This window comes from Moschus berezovskii, chromosome 24 (assembly GCF_049115385.1).
Source record: "Moschus berezovskii isolate FMDL1 chromosome 24, NW_MosBer_1.0, whole genome shotgun sequence".
Lineage (NCBI taxonomy): Eukaryota > Metazoa > Chordata > Mammalia > Artiodactyla > Moschidae > Moschus > Moschus berezovskii.
Genome location: NC_142483.1, coordinates 44,317,050 through 44,345,010, shown reverse-complemented (window position 1 = coordinate 44,345,010; position 27,961 = coordinate 44,317,050). Strand labels below are relative to the sequence as shown.

General features: G+C 46.4%; 1 protein-coding gene and 1 long non-coding RNA gene across 2 annotated transcripts; one reads left to right on the top strand and one right to left on the bottom strand.

Moving 5' to 3' along the window:
* Positions 1-1,175: 1,175 nt before the first annotated feature.
* On the top strand, positions 1,176-27,961 carry LHFPL4 (LHFPL tetraspan subfamily member 4). Its single transcript, XM_055414397.2, has 3 exons — positions 1,176-1,661; positions 24,066-24,302; positions 27,861-27,961. The coding sequence occupies exons 1-3, from the start codon at positions 1,256-1,258 to the stop codon at positions 27,959-27,961; spliced, it is 744 nt and encodes a 247-aa protein (XP_055270372.1). The 5' UTR covers positions 1,176-1,255.
* Positions 19,458-26,680, bottom strand: LOC148774042 (uncharacterized). The gene is made up of 3 exons (XR_016036153.1): positions 26,056-26,680; positions 21,699-25,915; positions 19,458-20,016 (listed from the first exon to the last, which is right to left on the bottom strand). It is a non-coding gene; the product is annotated as an uncharacterized LOC148774042 (long non-coding RNA).

Below are 27,961 nucleotides of genomic sequence, written 5' to 3'. Positions count from 1 at the left end.
GATCGCGGAGCTCCCCTTTCCTGTTCCGCTCCGCTCCGCCCCGCACGCCGGCTGCAGGAACGCGCCTCCGTCGGGCCGCGCCGGTGCACGAGAGCTCGCGCCTCGGCACGGGAGCGCGCCCCGGGGAGAACCCGAGCAAGATGGAGGCCGCGCGGAGGCCGCCGCCTGGGCCCGGCAAGCCGCCTTTGGGAGCGCAGAGCCGCGGCGCCTAGGCCGTGCCAGTCTCGGACCCACCGCTCTGGACCGGGCCCAGGTTGGTCTCCCCGCACCCCTTCCCCCCGGCCTCAGCCTCCGCGCGCGTCCGGCCTGGGCGCGGGGCAGCCGCCCCCCACCCAACCCCCGGCCCTACTGGGGCCCGGCCGCTCCCCCGCGCCCCGGCGACGGCCCCCTGCCCCTTGTCCACTAACTCGCGGCCCGGGCTGCCCGCCGGCCCGGTCCGTCGTCCCCTTGGCCTGGAAAACCTCTCTCCCTAGCCCTGGCGCGCCAAACCTAGGCTCCCCTTAGCCTCCATCCAGCCCTGTCTTCTGAGGGACCCTCCCAACCCCCCGCCCCGTGTTCAGACCCTGCAGTCCCAGTCCCCCGATGTTCCTCTAGCCTCATCCTGGTTCTTCCACTTCGCCCTCCCTGTCCCAGCCCCCATATCACCTTCCCAGTCCCCTAGTACTTGCCCCGTATATCCCCTTCTTACCCTCTCACGGAAGCGCCCACCTCCCTCTCCACAGACCCCTTTTAGACACCCTATACCAGACCTCCTTTTACCCCTAATACGAACCCCCAAATCCCCTTCCGACCTCCCTGTAAAACCCCTCAGCTAATTCTTCAGTACCGGACCTCAACCTCCATTCCATCTCCCCACGATCCCCTCTTACTCCGCCAATACTAGTCCCCAAGCCCCCTCCCCAACTCCACCTTAACCACTTTCTAGCACTCCCCCCAGCTCCCATATTCTCATTCCAGCCCCCTCATCCCAGCCCCCCAACTTTCACATGGCCTTTTCCTAGGTCCCCGAATTGGAGATCTTTGCCAGTCTCCCCCTACCCCGACACCTCCCCAGTACTCTCATGACCCCCTCCTAGCTCCTCCATACCAGCCCCCAGGTCCACTCAGCTCCGCCTCAGGCCCCGCCCTCGCGGGTACCTTGGCTCAGGGCCGCTTCTCGCGTGCGTCCCCAGCTCCCGCCCGGCAGCCCGGCGGTCGGTCCCGGGCCGGCGGCCCCCGCCAGCCGCCGCCGCCGCCGGCCCCGCCCCCGGGCACCATGCTGCCCTCGCAGGAGGCCTCCAAGCTCTACCACGAGCACTACATGCGGAACTCGCGGGCCATCGGCGTGCTATGGGCCATCTTCACCATCTGCTTCGCCATCATCAACGTGGTGGTCTTCATCCAGCCCTACTGGGTGGGCGACAGCGTGAGCACCCCCAAACCTGGCTACTTCGGCCTCTTCCACTACTGTGTGGGCAGCGGGCTGGCGGGCCGAGAGCTCACCTGCCGCGGCTCGTTCACCGACTTCAGCACCATCCCGTCCGGCGCCTTCAAGGCGGCCGCCTTCTTCGTGCTGCTCTCCATGGTGCTGATCCTCGGCTGCATCACCTGCTTTGCGCTTTTCTTCTTCTGCAACACGGCCACGGTCTACAAGATCTGCGCCTGGATGCAGCTCTTGGCAGGTAGGGGAGGGGCGGGGGCGGGACCCCTAGAACAGACGCCGAGAACGGGGCTCCTTTCTTCCGAGACCCCTTTTTGAAGGAGTCAGAGATAGATTCTACTTCTCTGTCTAAAGACACACCTCCTTCACTGACTCTCAGTAGCCACTGGGGAGGGGATTCTATGAGAGAGACACGTTGGAGCAGAGGGCAGAGGCTTAGAGCTGAGTCTATATATTTGTGTGCTTGGATGTGGGAAGATTGCGTTTATTGATGTGTTAAGCATTTTGTTTGAGTTTCTGAGGGTCTCTGAGAGTCTCTTTTGGCTGACTTAGGGGAAATAATTGTCTGAATGAGGAGTTACTCTATATGTGAGCGATTTCTGTTGCACTGAAAAAAAGCATGAGATGGCGAATCAAGAGGTCTGACTTTGACCTTTAACTTGCTTATGTTATCAACTTGGATGTTTCGCTTTACTTCTCTGAGGCTCGGTTTTCTCATCTGTAAAACAGTGGAGAAGATTCCAAATACTCATGAAAAAGTATGTTGTAAACTATGAAGTGCTGCGAAAAGATGAGGGGGGGTTGGAGAAGGCTGTCTATTGTGTCTGTCCAATGTTTGAAATGTGGGTGGTTGACAACACCTGGAAACATGGGTCTCTGGAGGGCAAGTCTCCAGCATCCCCTGCCCCGAAGGCAGAAAGGGTTCTGGTGCCATGCCTAGTGAGAATGAGTCTCTGGGGACTCTCTGAAATATTTGGCTAAGACAGACACCTTGCCCTAAAGACCAGAGAAGGGCCTTTTGGGAGTAGGAACTGCTGAGATAGTTTTCCAGGATCCATTAGACACCCCTTCCCTCCATCCCCACCTACCTTTCAATCGAAGACCGATTTTGAAGATTCAGCAACTTGGGCATTTGCCTAATTGCAGGCAGGGAAGAGAGTTGGCCTGGGGAAAATGGGGCCATGGTATGGCAGGGATATGGAGGAGGAAGACTGAAGAAGATTTGGTGAAGGAAAAAGTTTAGAGCATTCCAGGGTTGAGAAAGAAAAGGGAAAATGTGATGATCATGCAGCTAAGATGGTTTTTAAAAATAAGCATCTCAGGATATTCAACAAGTGTCAGTCCCTTCAAAAGAGACCTCCTGTAGAAGGTGTTCTGTCATTTCCTGATGATTCCACTGCTTAAAACACTGTAGGGAATTGTCTTTGGATTGTGAGGCATATGCTCTTGAACATTGTCATGGAGGGAAAACCACCATCTTTTCAAGGAGGTCTCTGGTTTTTGGAAATGGTCAAGTGTAGAAAACTTGATCAAAGGTGATCAAATTGAGAATGGTCACTGGAGATGAAAGTCAAGGTGTGAAAGCAAAATCAGGAGACTGGTTTGCTTGCCCAAGAGGACTGTTACAAATGCTGGGAGGAATTATGGGCTCATTAGAAGAACTAATCAAGCTCTTAAAAGTACTGCCTTGCAGAAGTCAGCATTTATTTAGTTTGGACATTCTGGTGGGCATGTTTCAAGTTCATCTCACTCAAATCAACTTTGATGATGGTCTTTTAAGATTCTGGAGAAAATGAGAAAGGAGAATTGTAGGATGTGTTTGGGGGGGTATCTGTCAATTCCCAGAAAGCTATTTCCATTCTACTCTTATAAGGCGAGCCAGAAAGAATATAAACTCGGCTAGAACTCCCATTTCTGAACCTTAATTTGTAGTCTGCAGATGGGTTGTTGACCTCTTGGTCTTCCAATTCTCTGTAATCCATGTGTATTTAATCTTGGGATTTGATGAACTATCCAACAGCCCCACGTAAATATAGAATTTCAGGGATCTGAGAATTCAGCTTCTTTGAACCCTGCTTTCTTCCACTCCTATCTTAGAGAGAGGAAACTGGGCCTGGAGAAGTGAAGGTCACACAACCAGTAATAGAGTAAACTCGGAGAAGGCAATGGCAACCCACTCCAGTACTCTTGCCTGGAAAATCCCATGGACAGAGGAGCCTGGTAGGCTGCAGTCCATGGGGTTGCTAAGAGTCAGACACGACTGAACGACTTCACTTTCACTTTTCACTTTCATGCATTGGAGAAGGAAATGGCAACCCACTTCAGTGTTCTTGCCTGGAGACTCCCAGGGACGGTGGAGCCTGGTGGGCTGCCGTCTATGGGGTCGCACAGAGTCAGACACGACTGCAGTGACTTAGCAGCAGCAGCAGGCTTGACTCCTGGCCCAGTGCTCTTTCCCTTGTCTTACTGCCCCAGTCCAAAGGTGGTTATCAGTGTTGAGCAGTTCATTCTACCTTACTTAGAGATTTCTGAGCTCTGGGTAAGTGATTGATTCACTTTGCTTAATAAAGGGCGGGGGCCGGAGCTCTGAACTACTAGTCATGGCATTGTGCTGGGGTTTGTGTATCTTAGCTGATTCTGCCTGTGACTCACCATGCAGTGTTAACCAACCATTTTTAGCTTAAATCTCAGTTTTCTCATCTGTACAATGGGGGACTGATCAGTCAGATTAGTGGATTTAAAATATGTCTTTCAGCCATGTGAGGTTCCTAGAATAACTCTTTCACTAAGATCATTCTACTTAGAAAGGGAGAAATCAGTCATCCTCAGAGAAACTGCAAAGAAGAGGACCTTGTTTGTATCACATAAGAAGTAGAGAACCTTCTCTGGCAGACCAGTGGTTAAGACTCTGTTCTTCTGCTACAAGCAGCATGGGTTCAATCCCTGGTTGGGGAGCTAAGATCCCACATGCCATGCAGCAAAGTAAAAATATATGTATATATATTAGAATGCCTGTTGTATAGTTTTTGTTCAAGTGAACATTTACTCAGGTTTTTTGTTTGTTTTTGTTTTTGGCTGCATTATGGGGCATGTTGGATATTAGTTCCCCTCTTAAGGATAAAACCCCTGCCCCCTGCACTGGGAACATGGAGTCTTAACCACTGGACTGCCAGGGAAGTCCCTTTACTTAAATATTTTAGAGTCTTCTGAGTGCAGAGCACTGGACCGTTGGGAAAATACAAAGAGATATTTATTCCCTGTGTATTTCTCACCTGCTCAGTGATCATCCCTCTGCTAGGTGCTGCAACACTGAGATCAACTCTGACCTCAAGGCTCCTAGGTCTATAAAGCACAACCTCTGCTCACAGGAAGCTTACCATCTAGCTGAATCACTGTATTGGTCAGCACTCTCTCAGTGAAGTGACAGAAACCCAACTCAAGCTGACTTAAGTAAATTAAAATAAGGTAAAGGGGGTAGATATGCAGATGACACCACCCTTATGGCAGAAAGCAAAGAAGAACTAAAGAGCCTCTTGATGAAAGTGAAAGAGGAGAGTGAAAAATTTGGCTTAAAACTCAATTCAGAAAACTAAGATCATCCCATCACTTCATGGCAAATAGATGGGGAAACAATGGAAACAGTGACAGACTTTATTTTCTTGGGCTCCAGGATCACTGCAGATGGTGACTGCAGCCATGAAATTAAAAGACACTTGCTCCTTGGAAGAAAAGGCATGACCAACCTAGACAGCATGTTAAAAAGCAGAGACATTACTTTGCCAGCAAAGGTCCATCTAGTCAAAGCTATGGTTTTTCCAGTAGTCATGTATGGATGTGAGAATTAGACTATAAAGAAAGTTGAGCGCCAAAGGATTGATGCTTTCAAAGTGTGGTGCTGGAGAAGGCTCTTGAGAGCCTTAGACTGCAAGGAGATCCAACCAGTCAATTCTAAAGGAAATCAGTCCTGAATATTCTTTGGAAGGACTGATGCTGCAGCTGAAACTCCAATAATTTGGCCACTTGATACAAAGAACTGACTCATTGGAAAAGAGCCTGATGCTGGGAAAGATTGAAGGTGGGAGGAGAAGGGGACAACAGAGGATGAGATGGTTGGATGGCATCACTGACTCAATGGACATGAGTTTGAGTAAGCTCCAGGAGTTGGTAATGGACAGGGAAGCCTGGCGTGCTGCAGTTCATGGGGTCACAAAGAGTTGGACATAACTGAGCGACTGAACTGAACTGAACTGAAAGAGGGTAGTGGTTTTGGCTCACATACATTAATAGCCAGGAGTACTGGCTTCAGGCATGGATGGATCCAGATGCTCAAATAATGTCATTAAAAATAAATCTCTCCATTTCCTGATTCCTCTGTGTTGGCTTGTTGTTAAGTTCACTTCTCTTTTGAAGGTGATAAGTATGGCTACCAGCAGCTCTGAATTTACCTTGTTTCAACTGAGCACTGCCTGTGGACAAAAGAACACTTGTTATTCAGTGATTGCAGAAAAAGTTCCGGGGCTCATTCTGATTGGCTCAGCTTTGGTCAAGTGTCCACCTCTTAATTAATCAGTGAGACTTTGTCTAAGGTCTCAGTCATATGCCCATTCCTGGGACACATGAACTAATAGGGGAGAAAGAAATTCCCCCACAGAGAGATCAGCTGTGACCACTGGAGGAGAGGTACTGTAGGTAAGACAATTGCAGACAGAAACCTCACTCTGGACAGTCTGAGGCACTAATATGTACTCAACCTTAGGTGCTGTGGAAACCCAGGGCAATTGAGGAGGCTGCTGGCTTATTTGGGAGGTGAAGCTTGAGTCAGGCTGGGTGGCCAGATGTGAGGTTTGAGAGAGCATTCTGAATGGAGGGGAGGATCATGGTGGAGAGACAGAGGGGAGAAAGCCACATCTGGCTTGAGTGTGGGCATCACTTAGGGGAGGAGCAGGGAACAAGGCCAGGAAGGAATGATGGAGCTCCAGTGTGTGAGGCTCTGAGGACTGGGTCAGAAAGCTTAGATTTCAATCAGCAGGTAGTTCAAAGCTACGACCACTGTTATTATTCAGGAAAAAACAGTTAACAATTTCTGAGCCTTTATTATATGCTTGACCACATGCTAAACATTTACATGCATACTATTATTGACTCCTCACAACCACCCTATGAAGTAGGTACCCTCATGAATATTTCATAGGTGAGAACACTGAGCCTCAGAAAGGAGAGTCATTTGTCCAAGGTCATACAGTGGGTAAGCAGTCAAGCCAGAAGTGTAACCCTGTCTGTCTAACTTGAAAGCCCAAGGATTTATGAAGGATTTATAAAGGAACGTTCAGGATGGGAATAAAGACAAGATGAATTTGCCAGAAGAGTTGAATGCTAAGTGGAAAGATTGGGAGACTCAGGTGGCTCTTTGTGGAGTGAGGCGTCAGCTTTTTAGGGCTTGTCAGAATCTCTCTGCTGTGCTTTATCTGGTCTTTCCCATTTACGAGGTGCTAGCCATTTTCACATTCATTATGTCATTTGCTCTTCATCTGTTAAAATGACTTGTCTAAAGGTCAGACATCTAGCAAAGGGAGGAGCTGAAACTTCATATGAGTCTAAATGGATCTAGAACCTGTTTTTACCCCTGAACTGGAACACAGGATGGGAATACACAAATTACAACGGTAGGGTCAATGTACTGAGTGCTTACCTGTGGGCTGACTGAGGTTAGCCACAGGGAGGTTGCTAGCTGGAAGCCTGGTTCAGGGTCAGAGGGGGCAGTGTGGAGAAGTGGTGGAGGACTTAGAATTCCTGTTCTGCCACCTCCCAGTTGTGTTCCTTGGATAAATGGGGTTTCTTCTCCGATTCTCAGTTCCCTTTTCTGTAAGATGGAGATGATTATTGTACCTACTTCAGAGGTGATGGAAAGAAAGAAATGAAGCCGTGGGGCTGAAATGCTGAGTGTGGTTCCTGGTGTACAGTGATCAACCAATGAATGGTCACTCTTATTCCTGTGACGTAGTCTGAGTGAAGAGCTGCTTGTGAGGGTCCTTGCTGCTCAGGTGAAAGACTCTGGACTTGCTGAGATGATCAGAGGCCTTGAGAAGCCAAGGACTGTTAGCTAGGAAGGGTCCTACTCATCAGCTGGCTCCACACCCTCGCTGTAGAGACGAAAAAAACTGAGTTCCAGAGAGAAGAGACAGATTCATGGTCACAAAGTTAGACTCTCTGTCTACAGAAGGGCGATGATTCTGACCACATTTACTCAGTGTTGAGGGCCTACTGTGTGCAAGGCACTGACTGGTGCTAGACTCACCATGGAGAGAGGGCATGTGAGATGGAGTGGGAGCTGGGGAGACTGCTGGTGACACCAAGGGGCTGGGTAGTGATCCAGAGGTGAGCATCTTCCAGCCTACGATGTGTGTCCTAAATCATCAGGGGTCTCTGAGCTACAAACAGCAGTGTCACTGCAGCTTAGAATATGTATCCACATTCTGCCCCGGTTCCTTGGGTTATGTTTCACATCTGGTTTGGGGTTTTCTTCATCCAGAGAGTGTTTGTTGTATGCAGTGAGACTGCTGAGCACATTTGGGGAGTTTCTTTCCTCCCATCCTTTTCCTTTCCCTGCTTTTCTTTCTCCACCAACTCTCCTTCCTTCCTTCTTTCTTGCTTTCACCGTCCTTCCCTCCCTCCCTTCTTTCATTTTCTGCTTTGCTCCCTCTCTCCCTACCCCCGTCCTTTCTTTCTCCCACCGGCCCTCTTACTGACAGCCTCCCCTGTGTTAGGCTCAGGGAAGCCTGAGTGAGTCCTCTTTCCCAGGTATTTCCCACGCGGTGCTGTGGTTGAGACTCCGAACTTGCCTGCAGGGGGCGCGGGTTCCATCTCTGGACAGGAAAGTTCTGCATGCTGCATGGTTTGTGCTGTGCTGCGCTTAGTCGCTCAGTCGAGTCAGACTCTTTGTGACCCCATGGACTGTAGCCTGCCAGGCTCCTCTGTCCGTGGGGATTCTCCAGGCAAGGATATTAGGGTGAGTTACTATGCCCTCCTCCAAGGGATCTTCCCAACCCAGGGATTGAACCCAGGTCTCCCACATTGCAGGCAGATTCTTTACCATCTGAGACACCAAGGAAGCCCAAGAATACTGGAGTGGGTAGCCTATCCTTTCTTCAGGGGATCTTCCCAACCTAGGAATTGAACCGGGGTCTCCTGCATTGCAGGCGGGTTCATTACCATCCAAGCTACCAGGGAAGCCCATGGTATTGCTAAGGAGAAGAAAAAAGGAGTCCTTGCTCATAGTCTAAAGGGAGATATAGGAAAGAAATCAGATCATCACACTGTAGGATGACATATGAAATGACTGAATCATGCAAGGGTATCTTGGGGGCACGCACTTCTGACACATTAAGGACAGCCAGGGAAGTCTTCCAAAAAAGTAACAGCGTTTGAGCTGAATCTTAAAGGATGGGGAGGAAGGAGAAAGGGAACCAGGCACAAGAGTCAGTATGATTGAAGGTGTGGAGGAGGGGAAAGCCTGGTGCATTTTGGGCACCACAAACAATTAGTGTGAGGGGAGGTGAGAGCCGAGACTGGGAAGATGGACACGGGCTGCACTGTGGATGCCTTGTACACCACGCTGAGGAGTTTAGACTTCACAAGCAGCAGATAGTTGTTGACTTTTTAAAAAGTTTTTAAAATTCTTTGATTTTCTTTTTTTTTGGAAAAGTTAATACATTGCACATGAAACAAAAGATAAAATGACGTACAGTCAGATATGTGTCCTCCCTGCTCTCATCCCTCAGGGATCCTCCCAGAGGTCTCTTCCCAGGGGCAAACACTTTTACCATTTCTTGAGTATCCTTTCTGAGAAATTGCATAAATATACAAGCAGATGCCGACAATGTATTTTTTTTTTCATCAATAGTATACTAGTTTTCTATTGCTGCAGAGAAAATTACTCCCTAGTCCAGTGGCTTACGTATTTCTCATCTCTGTTTCTGCGAGTCACAGGAATTTGGGAGCAGCTTAGATGGGTAGTTCTGGCTCCAGGTCTCTCATGAAGTTGCACCCAAGACCTCAGTGAGGACTGGTGTCAGATGAAGCTTGATTTGGGTTGGAGGAGACCTCAGAGTGAGTGATCTGAGAGAGAGAAATAAGAAGATACATTGCGTATCCCCCTCTTTTGGTAACAACTTTATTGGGATATAAATCATGTACCACAAAATTCACATGTATGAAGTGTACAATTCAGTGGTTTTTAGTATATTTACAGAGTTGTGTAACCACTACCACAATTAATTTTAAGATATTTACATCACTTCAAGAAGAAGGCTTATACCCTTAGGCTGTCACCCTCTAAGCCTACCATCCCCATCCTCTCCCTCCTCTAAGCAACCGTTAACCTACTCTCTTATCTAGTAAGACTGTTCTGGGCATTTTGTATAAATTGTTGTTGTTTAGTCACTAAGTCATGTCTGATTCTTTTGCAATCTCATGGACTGTAGCCTACCAGGCTTCTTTGTCCATGGGATTTCCCAGGCAAGAACAGGAGTGGCTTGCCTTTTCCGTCTCCATTTGTGTGAATAGAATCAGATAATTTGTGGTCTTTGTGATTGACCTCTTTCACTTAGCATACTCTTTTCAAGGTTCATTCATGATGTAGCATATGTCCATATTTCTTTCCTTTTTATGGCAGAATAATATTCCATTGTATGGATATACCACATTGTGTTTATCCATTTATCAGCTGATGGACATTTGGGTTGTTTCTGTCTTTTGGCTATTTTGAATACTGTTGCTATGAATATTTGTGTACAAGTTTTTGTGTGGATACATGTTTTCAGTTCCGTTGGATATATATGTGGGAGTGGAATTGCTGGCTCAAGTGACAACTTTAACATTTTGAAGAACTGCTAGATTGTTTTCCAAAGTGGCAGTATCATTTTACATTCCCACCAGCAAGTGTGTGAGGGTTCTTATTCATATCCTCATCAACACTTGTGTTATTATCTTTTTTTTTTATCTGACTTTTTGATTATAGCCATCCTAGTGGGTATGAACTGGTAATTCACTGTGGTTTTGGTTTGCATTTCTCTAATGATTAAACATCTTTTCACATGCTTGTTTGCCATTTGCATATCTTCTTTGGAGAAACATTTGTTCAAGTCCTTTGCCCATTTTTTTCCTTTCAGTTTTATTGAGATATAATTGACACATAGCACTGTATAAGTGTCAGGCATACAGCATAATTTGGCTTACATATATTATGAATGATTATCACAGTAAGTTTAGCAAACATCCATCATCTTATGTAGTTACAAAATTAAAGAAATAGAAAACTTTTTTTATGTGATAAGAACTCTTATGATTTACTCTTTTTTGTTTGTTTTTAGGATTTACTCTCAACAACTTTCATATATAATATACAGCAGTGGTAATTATATTTTTAATGCTGTACATTACCTTCCTAGTACTTATTTATCTTATCCCTGGAAGTTTGTACCTTTTGACCACCTTCATCCTATTCTGTCTCACCCCACCCCCACCTCTGATAACCACAAGCCATCTCATTTCTTTTTCTGATTTTTTAAAGTATAATTTACCTACTGTGCTATGTTAGTTCCTATCATACAACGTAGTGATTTGATATTTCTATATATTTCAAAATGATCACCATGATAACTCTGGTTATTTTTACTGTACAAAGATATTACATAGTTATTGACTATACTCCCCACACTGTACCTTACATGCCCAGAACTCGTTTATTTTGCAGCTGGGAGTTTGTACCTCTTAATCTCTCACTCACCTGTTTCTTTCCTCTCCACATCCCCTTCCCCTTTACCCATTTTCAAACTGGGTTATTTTTCTTTTTACTATAGAGTTGTAAGAGTTCTTTATATTCTTGATATAAGTCCCTTATCAGATATATGGTTTGCATATATTTTCTAGTATTCTGTGGCTATCTTTTCACCTTCTTGACAGTGTTCTTCGTAGCACTAAAGTTTTAAATGTATATAAAATCCAACTTACCATTCTGTTGTTGTTGCTTGTGCTTTTGATGTCGTATCTAAGAATCCGTTTCCAAATCCAAGGTTACAAAAATTTACCTGTATGATTTTTTTCTACGAGTTTTATAGTTTTTATGCTTATACTTCGGGCTCTGATCCATTTGAGTTAATTTTTGTATGTGGTGTAAGGTAAGGGTTCAACTTCATTCTTTTACTTGTGGCTATCCAGTTGTCCCAGCACTGTTTATTGAAAACAGTGTTCTGTCTGAGTTGAATGGTTTTGGTACCCTTACCTAAAATCAATTGACTGTGGGTTAATTTCTGGACTCTCACTTCTGTTCTGTTGATCTGTATGTCTGCCGTTATGCCAGTAACAGACTGTCTTGATCACTGTTGCTTTCTAGTGAGTTTTCCAATCAGGAAGTGTGAGTCCTCCAACTGTGCTCCTTTTTCCAGATTTGTTTGGGCATCATACTGCCTTTTTTTAAAAAACACTGATATATAGTTGATTTACACAACATTTAATATTGTGTTTCATGTGTACAACAAGGTAATTCAGTTATGTACTTTTCAGATTATATTCCATTATAAGTTATTATAGATATTGAATATAGTTCCCTGTGTTATATAGTAAATCCTTATTGTTTATTTTATGTATAGAATTTTGTGTCTGTTCATCCCTGATTCTTAATTTATTCCTTTCCCCTCTCCCTTTCCCCTTGGGTAGCAATAAGTTGGTTTTCTAGTTGTGAGTCTGTTCTGTTTTGTATGATATTCTCTGAGTCCATCCATGTTGCTGCAAGTGACGGTATTTCACTATTTTTATGACTCAATAATATTCCATTGTATATATATATATCACTTTTTTTGGGTCTTTTCTGGATATATGCCCGGGGTTGGATAGCGGGATCATATGTTGCCTCTATTTTTAGTATTTTAGGGAACCTGCATACTGTTCTCCGTTGTGGCTGCAATAATTTACATTCCCACCAACAGTGTAGGAGGGTTCTCTGTTCTCCACATCCTCTCCAGCATTTATTATTTGTAGGCTTTTCGAGGATAGCCATTCTGACTAGTGTGAGGTGATACCTCATTGTGGTTTTTATTTGCATTTCTCTAATAGTTAGTGATGTTGAGCATCTTTTCAGGTGCCTATTGGCCATCTGTACGTCCTCTTCAGAGAAATGTCTTCTGCCTTGCTCATTTAAAAATTGGATTATTTGGTTCTTTTGAGTTGTATGAGCTATTTATATATTTTGGTTATTAACCCCTTGTCAGTTGCACAGTTTGTAAATATTTCTCCCATTCTGTAGGGTGTCTTTTCATTTTGTTGATGGTTTTCTTCAGTATGCAAAAGTTTGTAAATTTGATTAGGTTCCATTTGCTTATTTTTGCTTTTATTTCTTTGGCCTTGGGAGACTGATCCAAGAAAATATTGCTGCGCTTTATTTCAGAGAATGTTTTCCCTATGTTCTCTTTTAGGAGTTTTATGGTGTCATGTCTTATATTTAGGTCTTTAAGCCACTTTGAGTTTATTTTTGTATATGGTGTGAGGGAATGTTCTAATTTAATTGATTTACATGTGACCTGTCATCCAGCTTTCCCACACCCCTTACTGAAGAGACTTTTTTCTATTGTAAGTTCTTGCCTCCTTTGTCGTAGCAACTGCCTTTTATGTTTAATCTCAGACATCACAGACCACTTCTGCCACACTCTATTTTTAGAAGTGAGTTACTAAATCCAGCCCACGTTCAAGGGGAGGAGAATTCAGCTCCTCCTCTTGAAAAGAAGTATATTTTAAAAGTTGTGGACATATTTAAAAACCACCACAAATGGTAGGATACTAAACAGTTGGTTTGTCTTTCTTTTTAAACTCAACAACACATTTGGAAATTGTACCAAATCAGTGTATAGTGAGCTACTTTTTCCTTAAGAGCTGCATAATATAGTTTACTTTTTTCCCAAGATTTCTTTGGCGTGGACCATTTTTAAAGTCTTTAATGAATTAGTTACCATATTGGTTCTGTTTTATGTTTTTGGTTTTTTGGCCACAAGACATGTGGAGATTCTTAGTTCTCCCTGAGCAAGGATTGAACTGACACCCCCTGCACTGGAAGGCAAAGTCTTAACCACTGGGCTGCCGGGGAATTCCTATAATATACTTTTGTATGGATGCGTCATCATTTAGAAATCAATATTTAAATTGTTTACGACATCTTGCCATAACAGTATTTCAATGGATAATGTTATAAATAATTAAGACACATATGTAACTATTAGGATAAAATAAAGACCTAGAGTGGAATTGCCAGATTAAATGGTCTCTGTGTTTACAATTTTGACAGATTCAGTCATAGGCTCCTCCGTAGAAGTTACACAAAGATACACTCATAGCCACAGGGTATGAGGGTACCTGTTTCCCCTCACTCTTGCCAACTGAATATGTTATCAAATATTTTATTTTTGACAACCCAATGGGCAAAAAGTACTCTCTTATGGTAGTAATTTGTCTTTCTCTTAGGAATGAGGTTGAGTGCCTTTTATATATACAGGCAAACCTCATTTTACTGCAGTTCACTTTATTACACCTCACAGATATTCCACCCCCCCCTTTTTTTTTTTTAACAATTTGAAGCTGTGTTGAGCAAGTTGATTGGTGCCATTTATCCGATAGCATTTTCTCCCTTTGTGTCTCTTTGTCACCTTTTGGTAATTATCACAATATTTCAAACTTTTTCATTATTTTATTTGTTATGGTTGATCTGTGATCAGTAATCTTTGTAATTGTTTTGGCATTTATTTTAACTATAAAGGATTTTAAAATTAAGTTTGTACTTTTAGACATAATGCTATTGTGCACTTAATAGACTACAGTATAGTGTCAACATAACTTTTATATGTGCTTGGAAACCAAAAATAAATTTGTGTGACTCGCTTTATTGTGATATTCGCTTTATTGTGGTGGTCTGGAACTAAATGCACAATATTTCCAAGGTGTTCCTGTCTTTTTTCTGTAAACTGTCAGTTCATAAATATTTTTCTACCAAGTTAATGGGATTTCCCTTCTTTGATTTGTAAGAACTCTTTATAAGTTAAAAGTTAGCTCTTGGTGATATGAGTTGCAAATATTATCCATCAGTTTATTTTTTGACTTTGTCTATGGGTGTTTTCTCCATGGTGAAATTCTATTTTTCTCAGCTTAAGCAAATTACCGGTTCCTTCCGGTATGGCTCCTGAGTGTAGTATAATACCTAGAAAGGTCTTGGAGTAGGGGTGGGAAACATAGATCTTGTTGTCGGTAGAGAGGATGGGTTGGAGGTGTAAAGAGGTTGAGGGCTGAACTATTTTTATTCTGACAGTCTTTCATTTTTATTTTATTCTTTTCATTTCCATTTCATCTTATCCATCATTATGAACCTTTAATCCCAGAGCTGTTTAATGGCATAATGAGAGCCCTGGATCAGGAGTCTGCCTGGCACAGAGTGTCTATTGAATAAACAGATGATGAGCTCTGATTTAAGTCCTAGCTCTACCACCCGCTCCTTTGGAGGCAGCATATTCAATGGTCAGCCAACCTGAATTTGAATCCTGAGTGTGGCATTACCAACTAAAGTGTCCTTTGGAAGGTTATACAATTTCTGACTCTAAGTTTCCTCCACTATAAAATGGAGACTATAATAGTAACTAGCTCATATCTGATGGTTAAGACTTTGTCTTCCAGTGCAGGGGGTGTGGGTTGGATCCCTGATGGAGAAGAAAAGATCCTACATGCCTTATGATGAAAAAACCAAAAGATAAAACAGAAGCAATATTGTAATTACTTTAATAAAAACTTTAAAAATAGTCCACATCAAAAAAAATAAAAAAAAAAAAAGGGTCTCTCATCTTCTGGAACTGGAGGGAAGTTAAGATTAGAGTGAATCTAGGTAAAATTGTTGTCAATTAAAAAAAAAAGGTTGAAAATTGAGAACTGGGAGATACACCTAGAAAAGCAGGGAGCTTAGAAAGTTTGGCCTTGGAATTTGGGGTCTTATTCCTAGCTTCTGAGCAATTACATGTAGGCATGGGAATGACCAGGGCCAGATGTGGGTTTAGCAAGATGACCTGGGCAGCTGCTGCAGGGAACGGACTGAATGGAGGCTTGATGGGAGATCAGGAGCCTGGTGGAGGGCAGTGGCAGTGGTCCAGGTGAAAGGGGTTGAGGCTGGAGGAGGGGAAGGAGGAGACTATTTAGGAGCCCAGCAGGTGTGTGTCTGGTGGGGCGAGGTGAAGACAGGCAGGCCTTGCAGATGATTCCAGGTCCCCTCATTGAACGATTGTGTCTTGGAATGACATGCCCAAAGGACCCAGCAGGGAGATCTACTCAGTCTGGGAAATGCTGAATTTGTCAGAGGAAGGGTCTGCCAGCTGTTGGATTTTCAGGCCTTGGCCTGAGGAGAGCGGTCTCAGCTAGAGATGCAGATGTGAGTCTGACGGTGGGTGAAATGGCTCGGGGGAGAGGGGAGAGCGTGGGGAAGCAAAAGAGGAGACAGCCCAGAAACACCAACCTTTAAGATGCAAGGAGGAGGAGGAGCCAGAAAAGGCGGCTTGGAGAGAGGAGCCAGAGCAGCTGCTCAAATTAGCAACAGAGAAGCTGAGAAGAACAGCCCCGAGAAAGGACAGCTTCCTGGAGGAGCCAGAGGGGACGGGGAAGGGATGGGGCCACCTGGATGGGCCTGGGCCAGTCTGGAGGAGTGAGGCAGGAAGTAGGGAGAGCTGCAGGAGGCTTCTGACCCAGTCCTTGAGCTGAGTGCGGCAGAGCCGAGCCAGCGCCACGGGGGATGCAGCGGATGGCGGGTTCCAGGGTGTCCAGAGGCCACGCGAGGCCACTGAGCAGACCGGACCCAGGGGTGGTGCGGTAAATACTGTTCCGAAATATTATAATTACTGCGCAGAGTGACGGGTACCCCATTTCTCTGTAACAGCGTCTGTGACACCAGGTACAATTATTTGTGTTCCTAACAGTCCCCTGACTAAACTGTAGTCTCCTCGAGATCAGGAACCACAACCCAGGGACTGAATGGCTTGGAGGAAGTGTCTCAGGGAAAGGGAACAGTCAGTGCCAAGACCTCCAGGGCAGGGCGGGTAGGGCTGAACAAGAAAGGTAGTTCGGGTTAGTGTTAGGATGACGGTTGGAAAGGAGGGGCAGTGTGGCAGGAGTGTAGGGATCGAGAGGCCGATTGGCTTGGAGGAAAGTAGGGGGAGCCTGTGGGCCACACAGTCTGGGACGAGGCCTCAGGGATTCTCCTGAGCGTAAGGGGCAACTTGGGAAGGTGTTGAACAGGTGAGTGAGTGGCACTGTCTGCTTCGGAAAGCTTCCTCTGAGTGCTGAGTGGAGATCAGATGAAGGGAGGGCAAGGCTGAGAGCAGAGAGTCCAGTTAGGAGCTGCTGCGGTCACGCGGGAGGGAGACCACGCGGCTGCGACAGATGGCAGCAGTGGAGACAGAGAAAAGAGGTCAGCCCGAGATACGTTTTGGAGGTCAAGCCAGTCGGCCCTGCAAGTGGATGGGATGTGGGGTGAGGGAAAGGGAGGAGTCAGGGTGCCTCTGTCATCTGGGTGCTGGGGGGCCCTGGGGAGCCCCGGCACCCACCCCTGAGCTCCCCAGCTGACAGAATCGCCAAGATTGGACGTGGATCTTCAAATCCAGTGGGTCGGGGTGACTGTTAAAGAGACCCCGTCTCCCTTGTACCATAAGCCCCTGCCCTGGGGGGCCAGAACGGAGCCGGTGCGAAGGACTGAGGACAACCTCTGTCTTGGGGTGGAGGGAGGTTCTCCCTACAGCCCCCTGGTGCACCGGGTCTGGGGAAGCACTCCCTTGGAAAGCTGTGGTTGTAGTGCCAACACAGACCCTTTTCCAGGCTCCTCTCAGCCCCAAAGTCGGCTGGTTCTTTCTAGAAAAGCCTTCCTAAAGGTGAGGAAGGGACTCTCAGAGGATACAGGATATGAGCAACCATATACTGCTCCTCCGTATCTCTCACCTACAGCTTTGTCAAATTGTCACTGTTCTTTGTATGGACCCTGGAGAGTATAGATAAGATTACACGCGTCATCTCACCCTCCCAGAAGCAGTCATCTACTGTTAGTCTGCAGTCGTAGAGAGCACTGGTTATGAGCAGGCTCTGGAGCCAGACTGGCCGGGTCCAAATCCTGGTTCTGAAACTTACCAGCTCTGTGGCCTTAGATAACTTGGATTACCTCTTTGTGCCTCTATGCCCTCAACTGTAAACAGAAGATAATAACAGCACCTATTCCACAGTGTTGTGTAAGATACTCAGCATGGGACCTGGTGTGGCAAACTTATATAACTGTTGCTATAACCATGTGAGTATCCCCGAAATGAAATTATATTGTATGTTATTTTTCACATCCTTTTGAAACCTAACGTTATCATGAGTAATTTCTGTATCATTAAATCTTACTCAATATAATTTAATAGGGGAATAGTATTCCATGGTATGAATAGTATTCCCTGGTATTCCTGTGATGTTGGATACTTAGCTGCTTATTTCTTTCCTTCCTTCTTTTATTATTTCTCCCCTTCTGCCTTCCTTCTCGTCTCTTCCTTCTTTTCCTTCTTGCAAATAATGACGTGATAGACATCCACATAGCTAAATCTTAGAGTACATTCTTGAGCATTTTCTTAGGATAAATTCTTAGAAATTGGCAAGCTCAGTCAATAGGGGTCTAGAGATTTTTGGTTTTATGTTTTTTTGTGTGTGATTAATTCATTATTTCTGTGAGTTTCATTTGGCTTGTGCCTTTTGATTCTTTGTTGCTTTAATTATTTCATTCTGAGTGAAAAATCTCTGGCAATACTCACTTATTAGTGATCAACTCCCACCTACCTTATGGTTTCAGTAGGTCACTTATTCACATGGTCCTGAATTCAAAAGGGGCCACAGGTTAGCAGTGTAAGGTCTCTGTCCTGTCCTGTCCTCAGCCCCTAAGTTCCCTCCTCAGAAGTGACCAGGGTTATCAGTATGAATGTTATATAAGTGGATTCAGTTTTTCCCAGTGTTATGACTCTAAGATGCATCCAAATTGTTGCATGTAGCTACCACAACAAAATACCGTAGACTGGGTGGCTTACACTTATTTTCTCCTTGTTCGGGAAACTAGAATTCCAAGACCTAGGTTCTGGTGAGAGTCCTCTTCTTGGCCTGCAGACGGCTACCTCCTTCCTTCTTGCCACCCTCACATGGCAGGTGAGGAGAGAGAGCAAACTCTCTGGTATCTCCTTTTAAAAGATTTACTTCTTTTTATTTATCTATTTTGGGCTGTGCTGGATCTTCTTGCTGTGAGCTTCCTCTAGTTGCGGTAAGCGGTGGCTACTCTGTTGCGTGGCATGGGCATCTCATTGCAGTAGCTTCTCTTTTTGTGGCGCACAGGCTCTAGACACGCAGGCTTCAGTAGTTGTGGCACACGGGCTTAGTTGCCCAGTGACATGGGGGATCCTCCCAGACCAGGGATCAAACCTGTGCTCCCTGCCTTGGCAGGTGGATTCTCCACCACTGGACCACTAGGGAAGCCCTGGGGTCTCTTCTTAGAAGGACACTAATCCCATCATGGGGCCCCACCCTCATGACCTCATCTAACTCTGATTACCTCCCCAAGGCCCCTTTCACAAATACTCTCACACTGGAGGTTAGGGCTTCAAAATATCACTTTTGTGGGGACCCAGTTCAGTCCATATCAAGCCTCTTTGGAGTCTGCTCAGGAAAAGAAAGCCCTGGGGGACATCCAGTCTGACCTCCTAGTAATGGGTAGCAGCTGTGGTACATCAGGCATGGAGGGGCCAGCTGAGCATAAACAAAGGCCTCCCTCTAGGAGTGACTGGCCCCATGGATGTCCCTTGAGGATAGTGTAATGGTATCATAATGAAACTCTGCTAAAATAGCTAAGCATAAAATGCATAATTTAAAAGCTTTATGTAAAGGCACATTTACAGCACACACACACTTTAAAGAAAACAAATATTGTTTATTTTCTTTTACGAATTCATCACTTCTTCAGTCTCATTCTGGGTTTATTCCCCAAACCCAAGTTACTGTTTTTCCTTTCAACTTTCCTTTAGTTTTTTAAATTATTCTTAAAGGCTTACACCTTTAAGAGGATTTCATGGCCAGACATAGGTGGAAAAGGATTGGACAGAATAATATTGTTTTTTATCATCAAAGTAATCTCTGCACACGTTAAAGACGTCCAACAGTACGGGAGGGCAGAGAGTAAACAGTGTCCCCCTCCTTCCCTCCACCACACCGGGCTGTTTCAGAGGTGCCCATCATTAAGTTGCTTCTGTATCCTTCCAGGAATGTTTATATACACTTGGAAGCTTCCGTTCCGTTCCGTTCCATCGTTCAGTCGTGTCCGACTCTTTGCGACCCCATGGACTGTAGCCTACCAGGCTTCTCCGTCCTTGGGATTCTCCAGGCAAGAATACTGGAGTGGGTTACCGTTTCCTTCTTCAGGGGATCTTCCCGACCCAGGGATCGAACCCAGGTCTCCCGCATTGGAGACAGACGCTTTAACCTCTGAGCCACCAGGGAAGCCCAATGCATATATGTATTCTCTGAAAAACCAGTATTTTTAATTATGTTTTTTAATTTTATGAGTAATACATGAATACATTCACTCCATGAAGAGCTGAAGTTTTACAGACAGGGTAAAGTCCCCATCCTCTCCTTCCCCAGAGGCCACCATGGTGATAAACTTAATTTCTGTATTTCCAAGATATTTTTGTGTGCATTACACATACATCCATGAGGAAAATACATCATGTCATTTTCTGTGTTCCCGTTCCTCCCTTCCTTCCTCTCTCTCTTTTCTGGTAAAATACACATTACATAAAATTTACCATTTTACCAGTTCCTAGGTGTCCAGTTCTGTGGCATTAAGTCCATTCACACCGTTGTGCAATCATCCGTACCGTCTATTCTCACAACTCTCTCTTCACCTGCAGAACTGAGACTCTGTCCCCATTAAACGCCAACTCCCCACACCCTCCCCTGTCATCCCTGACGACCAGTATTCTGCCTGTAGGAATCTGACTGCTTTTGGTTTCTCATGTAAGTGGAATCATACAATATTTGACCTTTTGTGACTGACTCATTTAATTTAGCATGGTGTCCTCAAGATCCCTCCACATTGTAGCACCTGTCAGAATTTCCTTCCTTTTCAAGGTGCTCTGAGGTGGCTCAGAGCATCTGACAGGTAAAAGTGTCCAGCTTGAACCTAAGGACAACGTTTGGTTTCACTCTACCATGGGGTCACAGAGAGTCGGATGTAACTTAGCAACTGAGCACACACACATACTTGTGATTATAGTTTCCTTCTATTTATGGCAAATAATCCTGGTTTCCTTTCTTTGATAGTGATATAAAGCTTACTTTGTAAGTAAATGCTTCTCAGTTAAAAAGTGAGTCTATGGAATTCCCTGGTGGTCCAGTGGTTAGGACTTTGTGCTTTCAACACCTAGGCCCTGGGTTTAATTCCTAGTTGGGGAACTAAGATCCCACAAACCGTGTAGTGTGGCCAGAAAACAAAAGAAGTGAGTCTGCTCAAAGGGAAACATTAAGTAAAGACCTGTCTGGGTCTTTACTTTACTGACAGCATCTGTCAAATGCTGACAGAGCCCACCACTTCCTAGCTGTGTGACATGGATATGATACTTAGTTCCTTTGAGTCTCAATTTCCTCATCTGTAAAATGAGAATGATCATTTTTCCCTCCTCTAGATTTGTTATCGGATTAAATGAGATCATGCATGTGAGAAGCTTAGCCCCCTAGCACATAGTTAAGCACTCAATACTATTTGTTAGCATTATCATATTATTAATAACTTTAATTTCATTCATCTTAAATTTCTCACAATACCTCCTGGCTGCTTGGGAAATCAGTGGACTCTAGGGTGACTGGACAGTCATGCCCCATCTGGGAGCCCCTTCCCCTAGACCAGTGGTTCTCAACCAGGGACAGCTTTGCCCCCAAGGGGACATTTGAGAGTGTCGTAAGACACTGGGGGTGGTGGGTCGAGGCTCAGGGTGATGCTATATATCCCACAGTGCACCCACCTGCCCCACCCTGCACCTTGCACCTGTGTCTACCCAATTCAGCCAACTCATTACTTCAAAAAGATACCTGAACTTGTACTCCAAAGACCTCAGTCTCAGTTTCCTCGTCCAGCAAATGGGGATGTTGAAGGCTGCCTTGCCTCTAGTTATCACACTGACTGTTGAGACTCTTGATCACTTACCTGGCCTACACTGTCCCTAGAGGTCTCTTCCTGTCTTTCCCAGGTCTAAGGAAAGCTGTCCGATTGACTTTTCTCCATTTGCTTTACTTCTGGGTGTTTCTTGTTCCCAGAGCAGTCTCTGGGGCCCCATCACCACCACCTCGAACACTGCAGAGCAAAGGAGGCAGAGGGAGTGAGTGAGAGATGGAGCGGTCCCAGCCCCTGCCTTCTCTTGAGTGTCCCTGTAATCCTGCGTCTCTTTCCAGTCGCTCCCTGACACGTATAAGTATTCTATTTGTGTACTGACTTGATTCCTCTCCACACACCTCTGCTCCCGAGGACAAGAAACCATGCCTGCCAGTGTCCCCAGCAGCCTGCACAGTGCCTGACACAGAGCAGATATTCAGAATTTATTTGTGGAATACATGGAGAGTCAGAGAGGGGGAAGGGTGGGGGATAGGTCAAGAGGAGGAAGAGAAGTGAGAAAAGACAGAAGAGAAGGGGTGTTGAATGAATGTCAAATGCTGAGATCTAAGGAGAGAAGAGGGTCAGGACTGAAGGCTTGCGCACGTATGGACTAGCTGGAGAGAGGGGGAGGCATGTGAAGAGAGAGGCAAAGAAAGAGGAAAAGGGTGGAGAAGAGAAAGGACTGGAGACGCACGACTGGAGAGACACGTAAGTGATGAGGCAAGGAGACCGAGAGAACGTGCAGGCGCAGAGCCCTGGGGAAGAAAACTCACTGAGCGCCGAGCTTGCGGAGGGAGGAGGGCCACCCGCAGGATACCGCGCGTTTCTATGGAGACGGGGATGCTCTGGGCGGCAGAGGAATCACTGTACTCGGGAGAGGAGGCGGAGGGACTCCCTAGGCTCTTCCCTCCCCAGGCCCCTGCCTCAAGCTGGAGATTCAGGACCGAGAATGGGGAGGTGGGAGTGCACTACCCGCCCCACCCCAGAGCGCCCTGGGGATGCCATGAGGTTAGGGTCCTTATCTGCCACTTCTTCATTCCTGGCAATTGACCTTCCTCCTCTCTCCAGGGTCCTGGAGGGTCTTGGAAAGTGTTAGGGGTATATGGGGAGATGAATGGGTCAAGCCCTCTCCAGAGGCTCGCTTCCTGCCCCGTAAATGATAGAGCACCTCTGGGCTCAGTTCTGGGCCTTCTCTTCGGTTTCTATAATGTCTAGTCCCGGCAATTTACATGTCCACAGCCCCCACATTTATATCTCCAGCCCTGATTGCTCCCTGAGTTTTCTTCCCCATTTGGGTTTCTAAAGGGCATCTTCAAACTGTGGAACTCTTTTAACTCACCAAGCTCATTCTTGCCTCAAGGCTTCTTGCATTTGCCATCCCCTTTGCCGCAAACTCGTTTCCCAGCCGTTAAATAGAGGTGGCCTCCCCTTGAACACTGTATGGACTAGCTGTATGGAGAACTGTCTTGAAGAAGGCGAGCACAGGAGAGGGGAATGAAGGCCTGCTCCTGTGTCTGTGTGTGTGAGATCAGAGTGCTGTTGAGGCGCCCTGTGTCAGTGAGTGTCAGGAACACATCCGTGGGGATGTGCGGAAGGACTGTCCTGTTGGAAGGTGGGGGATGAGACCAGAAGCAGCAGAACTCAGGCAGGGAGGAGTCTGTGCTGTGGGGAACGCTTTCGCACATATGGTAGTTGAAGGAAGTAGATGGCAAAGCCAGGGGTCCCTACCCACCCTGAGGACTAGCTGTCTCGTCGGCAGTGGGCAGAACTGACCACCACCCCCACTTTGTCATCACTGTCATCTTAAACCCAGGTCTAGCACCCTGTGGGCCTGGCATGGGGTCAAGAGCCCCCTTGCTCCAACCTGAGCCTTTGGGAGCGTCTCAGACACAGTGATGCAGTCTCTGTCGGACTGTCAGTCAGACACTTAAAGGGCAACATCACTCCAGCAAACACGGTCAAAAACTCTCACTGCCAGGGGAGGGAGATCCCAGCCTGGAGGTGGCCTACTGAGCCTGGAAAATGGCACTCAATAAAAATTTGTTGAGTAAATGACAGAAATGAAAAATAAAGAATGAGAAGGATGAGGGAGCGATGTGCCAAGATGCTAAAGGGAGCTGAAGGAGATGACCCTGGTTTGCTATTTTCTTCTGTCTCCAGGAGGGCTTCCTGGAGGAGTTGTTGATCTGATGGGGCAGGCAAAGGCCTTGCGTTTCTGCTCTCCAAGGCATGAGGCCCTCCTAGAGTTTAGTTTCTAGGTTGGTGGGAGATTAACAAGCTCTTGGGGTGATGGGCGGAGTGGGGGTGCGAGGTCCCAGCCTACGGGGGGGGCTTGTGGTGGTCCTCAGGCTCTGGGAAGTAATCAACCCCTTCTCTCTTGCTTCCTGACCCGGCGGTGGGCTCGGCCCCGCGCCCCCTCAGCTCTGTGCCTCGTGCTGGGCTGCATGATCTTCCCCGACGGCTGGGACGCCGAGACGATCCGGGACATGTGCGGGGCCAAGACTGGGAAGTACTCCCTGGGGGACTGTTCGGTGCGCTGGGCGTACATCCTGGCCATCATCGGCATCCTCAACGCCCTCATCCTCTCCTTCCTTGCCTTCGTGCTGGGGAACCGGCAAACCGACCTGCTGCAGGAGGAGCTCAAGCAGGAGAACAAAGGCGAGTGGGCGGGCTCGCGGCGGCTGGGGGGTGGGGCGGGACACCTTCGGAGTCAAGGGAAGCCCAAGTAGGAACCTTTACAGAGAGGCCGGCTGCCTTGGAGACAGTGTGAGGTTATCCCTCAGATCTAAACATTTGCAGGGGCCTGACCCAGCAAACCCTACCATGAGTATAAACCCAGGAGAAATGTGCATAAATGCTCTTGGCAGCAGTTTCAAAATCGGAAACAACTAAAAGCAGCTTGGAGGATGGGTAAATACATGGTGGTGTATTCGCATCACGGAATTGTTTACCAGTGTGGAAATGAGTGAATGCCAGTTTTAGGTAACAATGAATGGCTGCATCCTGTAAACATAATGTTGAGGCTGCTGCTGCGTCACTTCAGTCGTGTCCGACTCTCTGTGACCCCATAGACGGCAGCCAACCAGGCTCCGCCGTCCCTGGGATTCTCCAGGCAAGAACACTGGAGTGGGTTGCCATTTCCTTCTCCAATGTGTGAAAGTGAAAAGTGAAAAGTGAAGTCGCTCAGTCGTGTCCGACTCTTAGTGACCCCATGGACTGCAGCCTACCAGGCTCCTCCATCCATGGGATTTTCCAGGCAAGAGTACTGGAGTGGGGTGCCATTGCCTTCTCCGAATGTTGAGGCAGGGGGAATCAAATTCCAGAAGATGACAGAGTGATAATTTTTTAAAGCTAAAAACTAAGTAACACTACACTAAATACAGTTTAATATTGTATTTAAAAACAGACCAAAAAAACCCCCAAAATAATCAATACAAAAGGTAGGATGGTGGTTCTCTGTGGTTGGAATGGAAGCAGAGAGGCAAGCATGTGAGGTGAGGGACAGGTGGGTGGGTACAAATTACTGGCGAATTAAGTTCCTGCATGGTGAGCCTACAGATGTTTGGAACAGTATGCTTTATACCTAGTATAGTACACATAAACCTCCCTATGTATCAGGTAACATTAAGATACAGTAAGGAAAAAGTTGACACCACCATGGCCAGAGCCTTAACCACTGTTATCAGATGCTTACCTATATATCTACGTACATCCCTTTATGAAATACATGGTCGTGTCATGTTGATATAGGAGAGGCATCATCGGAAACAAATCCCTCCCCAGATTGCTGCTGGTGCTCAGTTCCAGAGCACATCTTTAAGACTGTTATCATTTTATGGAGAACCATCTTGTCCTTTTCATCCAACGCTTAGTGGTACATACGACGACAGAATTGTAGGCTCTTACCCGTTGTCCTTGTAGCGGCTGTTAGGGAGGTTCCCCCCTTTATTTTTCTGTCACTGGGAAGGTCATCACAAGAGTGACTGTCTTGGTCTTCTGTTTTCTCGGTGTCTCTCCCTGAAGTGGAATTGCACACTCACAATTGTAACGAAAACTCCAGATTGTTTTCTAAAGGAAGGTCAAGCCTCTGACCCAGGGGCCCACACAGCCCCTGGAGAAGGGGGAGACACTCTGCCTGTCTGGGTGCCCGTTTTCTGCCTTGAGAAATCGGATTTCACCGTTTTCTTCATCTCAGCCTTCCTTGAGCTGTTAGCAGATGCTGGATCTATGTTCAGCACTTTCCTTTAATTACGTTCATCTGAGTCTCTCATCTGTAAAATGGGCATAATGGTAGGTAGTGACGGTTATTAGCTCATTTGCCAGGAGGTACTCTGGTATTGTGAGAATACAGTTGGATCATGATGGCAAATTGTTTGTGTTGGAAGTAGGTTGAGCTAAGAAATGAGTTTACCTCTTTGAGCCTCAGTTTCCTGCAGTACCTAAATGAAAATGGTGGACAAAAAAAAGTAAGACTTGGGTCCTTTTTATCCCCTGAGGATACGCAGAGACCTGATCTGTGGAGTTGTCCATAGTCGCCATCCTCTCCTCCATATAATGGGACTTGTATACAAACAGGCATACCAGATGACCACAGGGACACCTGCCCCAGTGCTAGGCTTTGACTCCCCAGACTCTACCCAACTCACCTCACCTGAGCCCAGAAGAACCCCTCAGAATTGTCTTCATGAGATGAGACAAGGGATGGGGGGAGGCACTCCAGGTTCAGAACAACCTTTTCATTTCATCCTCCTGAGAAGCTTCCTTCTACAAGTTAGATGTTTCTCATCTTAGAGGAATCTGAGTGATACTGACTCATGTCCCAGTCCCCGTTCTCCATGAGGTTTCCTTCTCTGAGGAGAGTGACCCCCTCCCCATGATAGGGAAGACTCAGCCTTCAGTCTAACGTGTCTTAGAGGTGACTACTGGAGTCAGAGAAAGAAGAAAAGAGCAGATTTTGTCTAATGGATCAGCACTCCCCCAGCTGTGGTTTGTGTAAAAATTTCAGAATGCCAAAAAATATTGAGGGTTTTGTAGCCTATTTCACGTAATGTAGGTTATGTAAATTTAATGTGTTTTAAATGAAGGTTACCATATATTAAGCATTAGTAAAGTAGAAAAAAATTGGTTGCTAATACTTTCACAGTATATAAGTCAAATCATTATGCTCTCCACCTCCAACTTATACAGTGCTGTATGTCAGCTATATCTCAATAAAACGGAAAAGAAAAAAACCTAAACGATGGTGTTGAGAAAGGTACCACCTTACAGGGCTGTCCTGCAATGAAGCAAAATTGTGCCTATGAAGGGGCAGGTGGGGAATGCTCAGTGAAAGCTGTCACTTGTCACAGCTTCCCATTAGGCAGGCACTGTGACCATTTTTAAGTGGGATGGCTGAAGTCTGGAGAGGTCCAGTAACTTACCTGAGGTCACCTAACTGGTGGAGCCAGGATTTGAGCCCAGGTCCAAGTCCAAAGGCCAAGTTCTACCATGCTGCCAGCCCCCTTTTCAGAGCCGTCCTGGGCTGCTGAGCTGTCCTCTGAGGCTCCTGTCTCTGGAGTCACAGACGCCAGGTGCTTTCTATGGTCTTCGTATGAGGTCGGCGCCTACCCTCTGGTGGCTGCTTCCAGAAGTGCAGTACAAAGACACGTGGCCTTTTGGAGGGGGTTTGGCCATGTGGGTCCCACTCAGCGTTCTCTCCTCCTTCCCCAAAGTGCCCTAAAAATGACATAAGGGAGCCACAGTTTGCCTTCCTTCAGCATCTGGGGATTTCCTTCCCTCACTGGGCACTCAAGGTGAGTCAGCCTCACAGCTCAGTTCCGAGCCAAAGCCCTCTGGAACAAAATTAAGCTCTACAGTGCTGGCATTTTCACTGTGTACTATGTGCAGAGCCTGGCGTGCTGCAGTTCATGGGGTCACAAAGAGTCGGACATGACTGAGCGACTGAACTGAACTGAGGGCCCTTGGCAGGCATCATTTACGTCTTTTGACCCCTCAGAATCACTCTGTGAAGAAGTAGGCTATTATGTCCGTTGTACAGATGTGGAAATTAGGGCTCAGGTTGAATGAGCTGGCTCAGGGCCTCCCAGCTCGTCAGGCCTGATGGCATTTCAGAACCTGTGCGGCTCACCCCTCCACCCAGCTCTACCCTGAGGAGGGGCTGAGGGAGCCCCAGTGCCGGGCGGCCTCTGACTTTCTCCAATTCTCTCTCTCTCTTAGATTTTGTGGGCGCTACAGTAAGCTCTGTGTTGCGGCCAGGGGGTGATGTCTCCGGATGGGGAGTCCTCCCGTGTCCTGTCGCTCACACACAGGGACCCTGA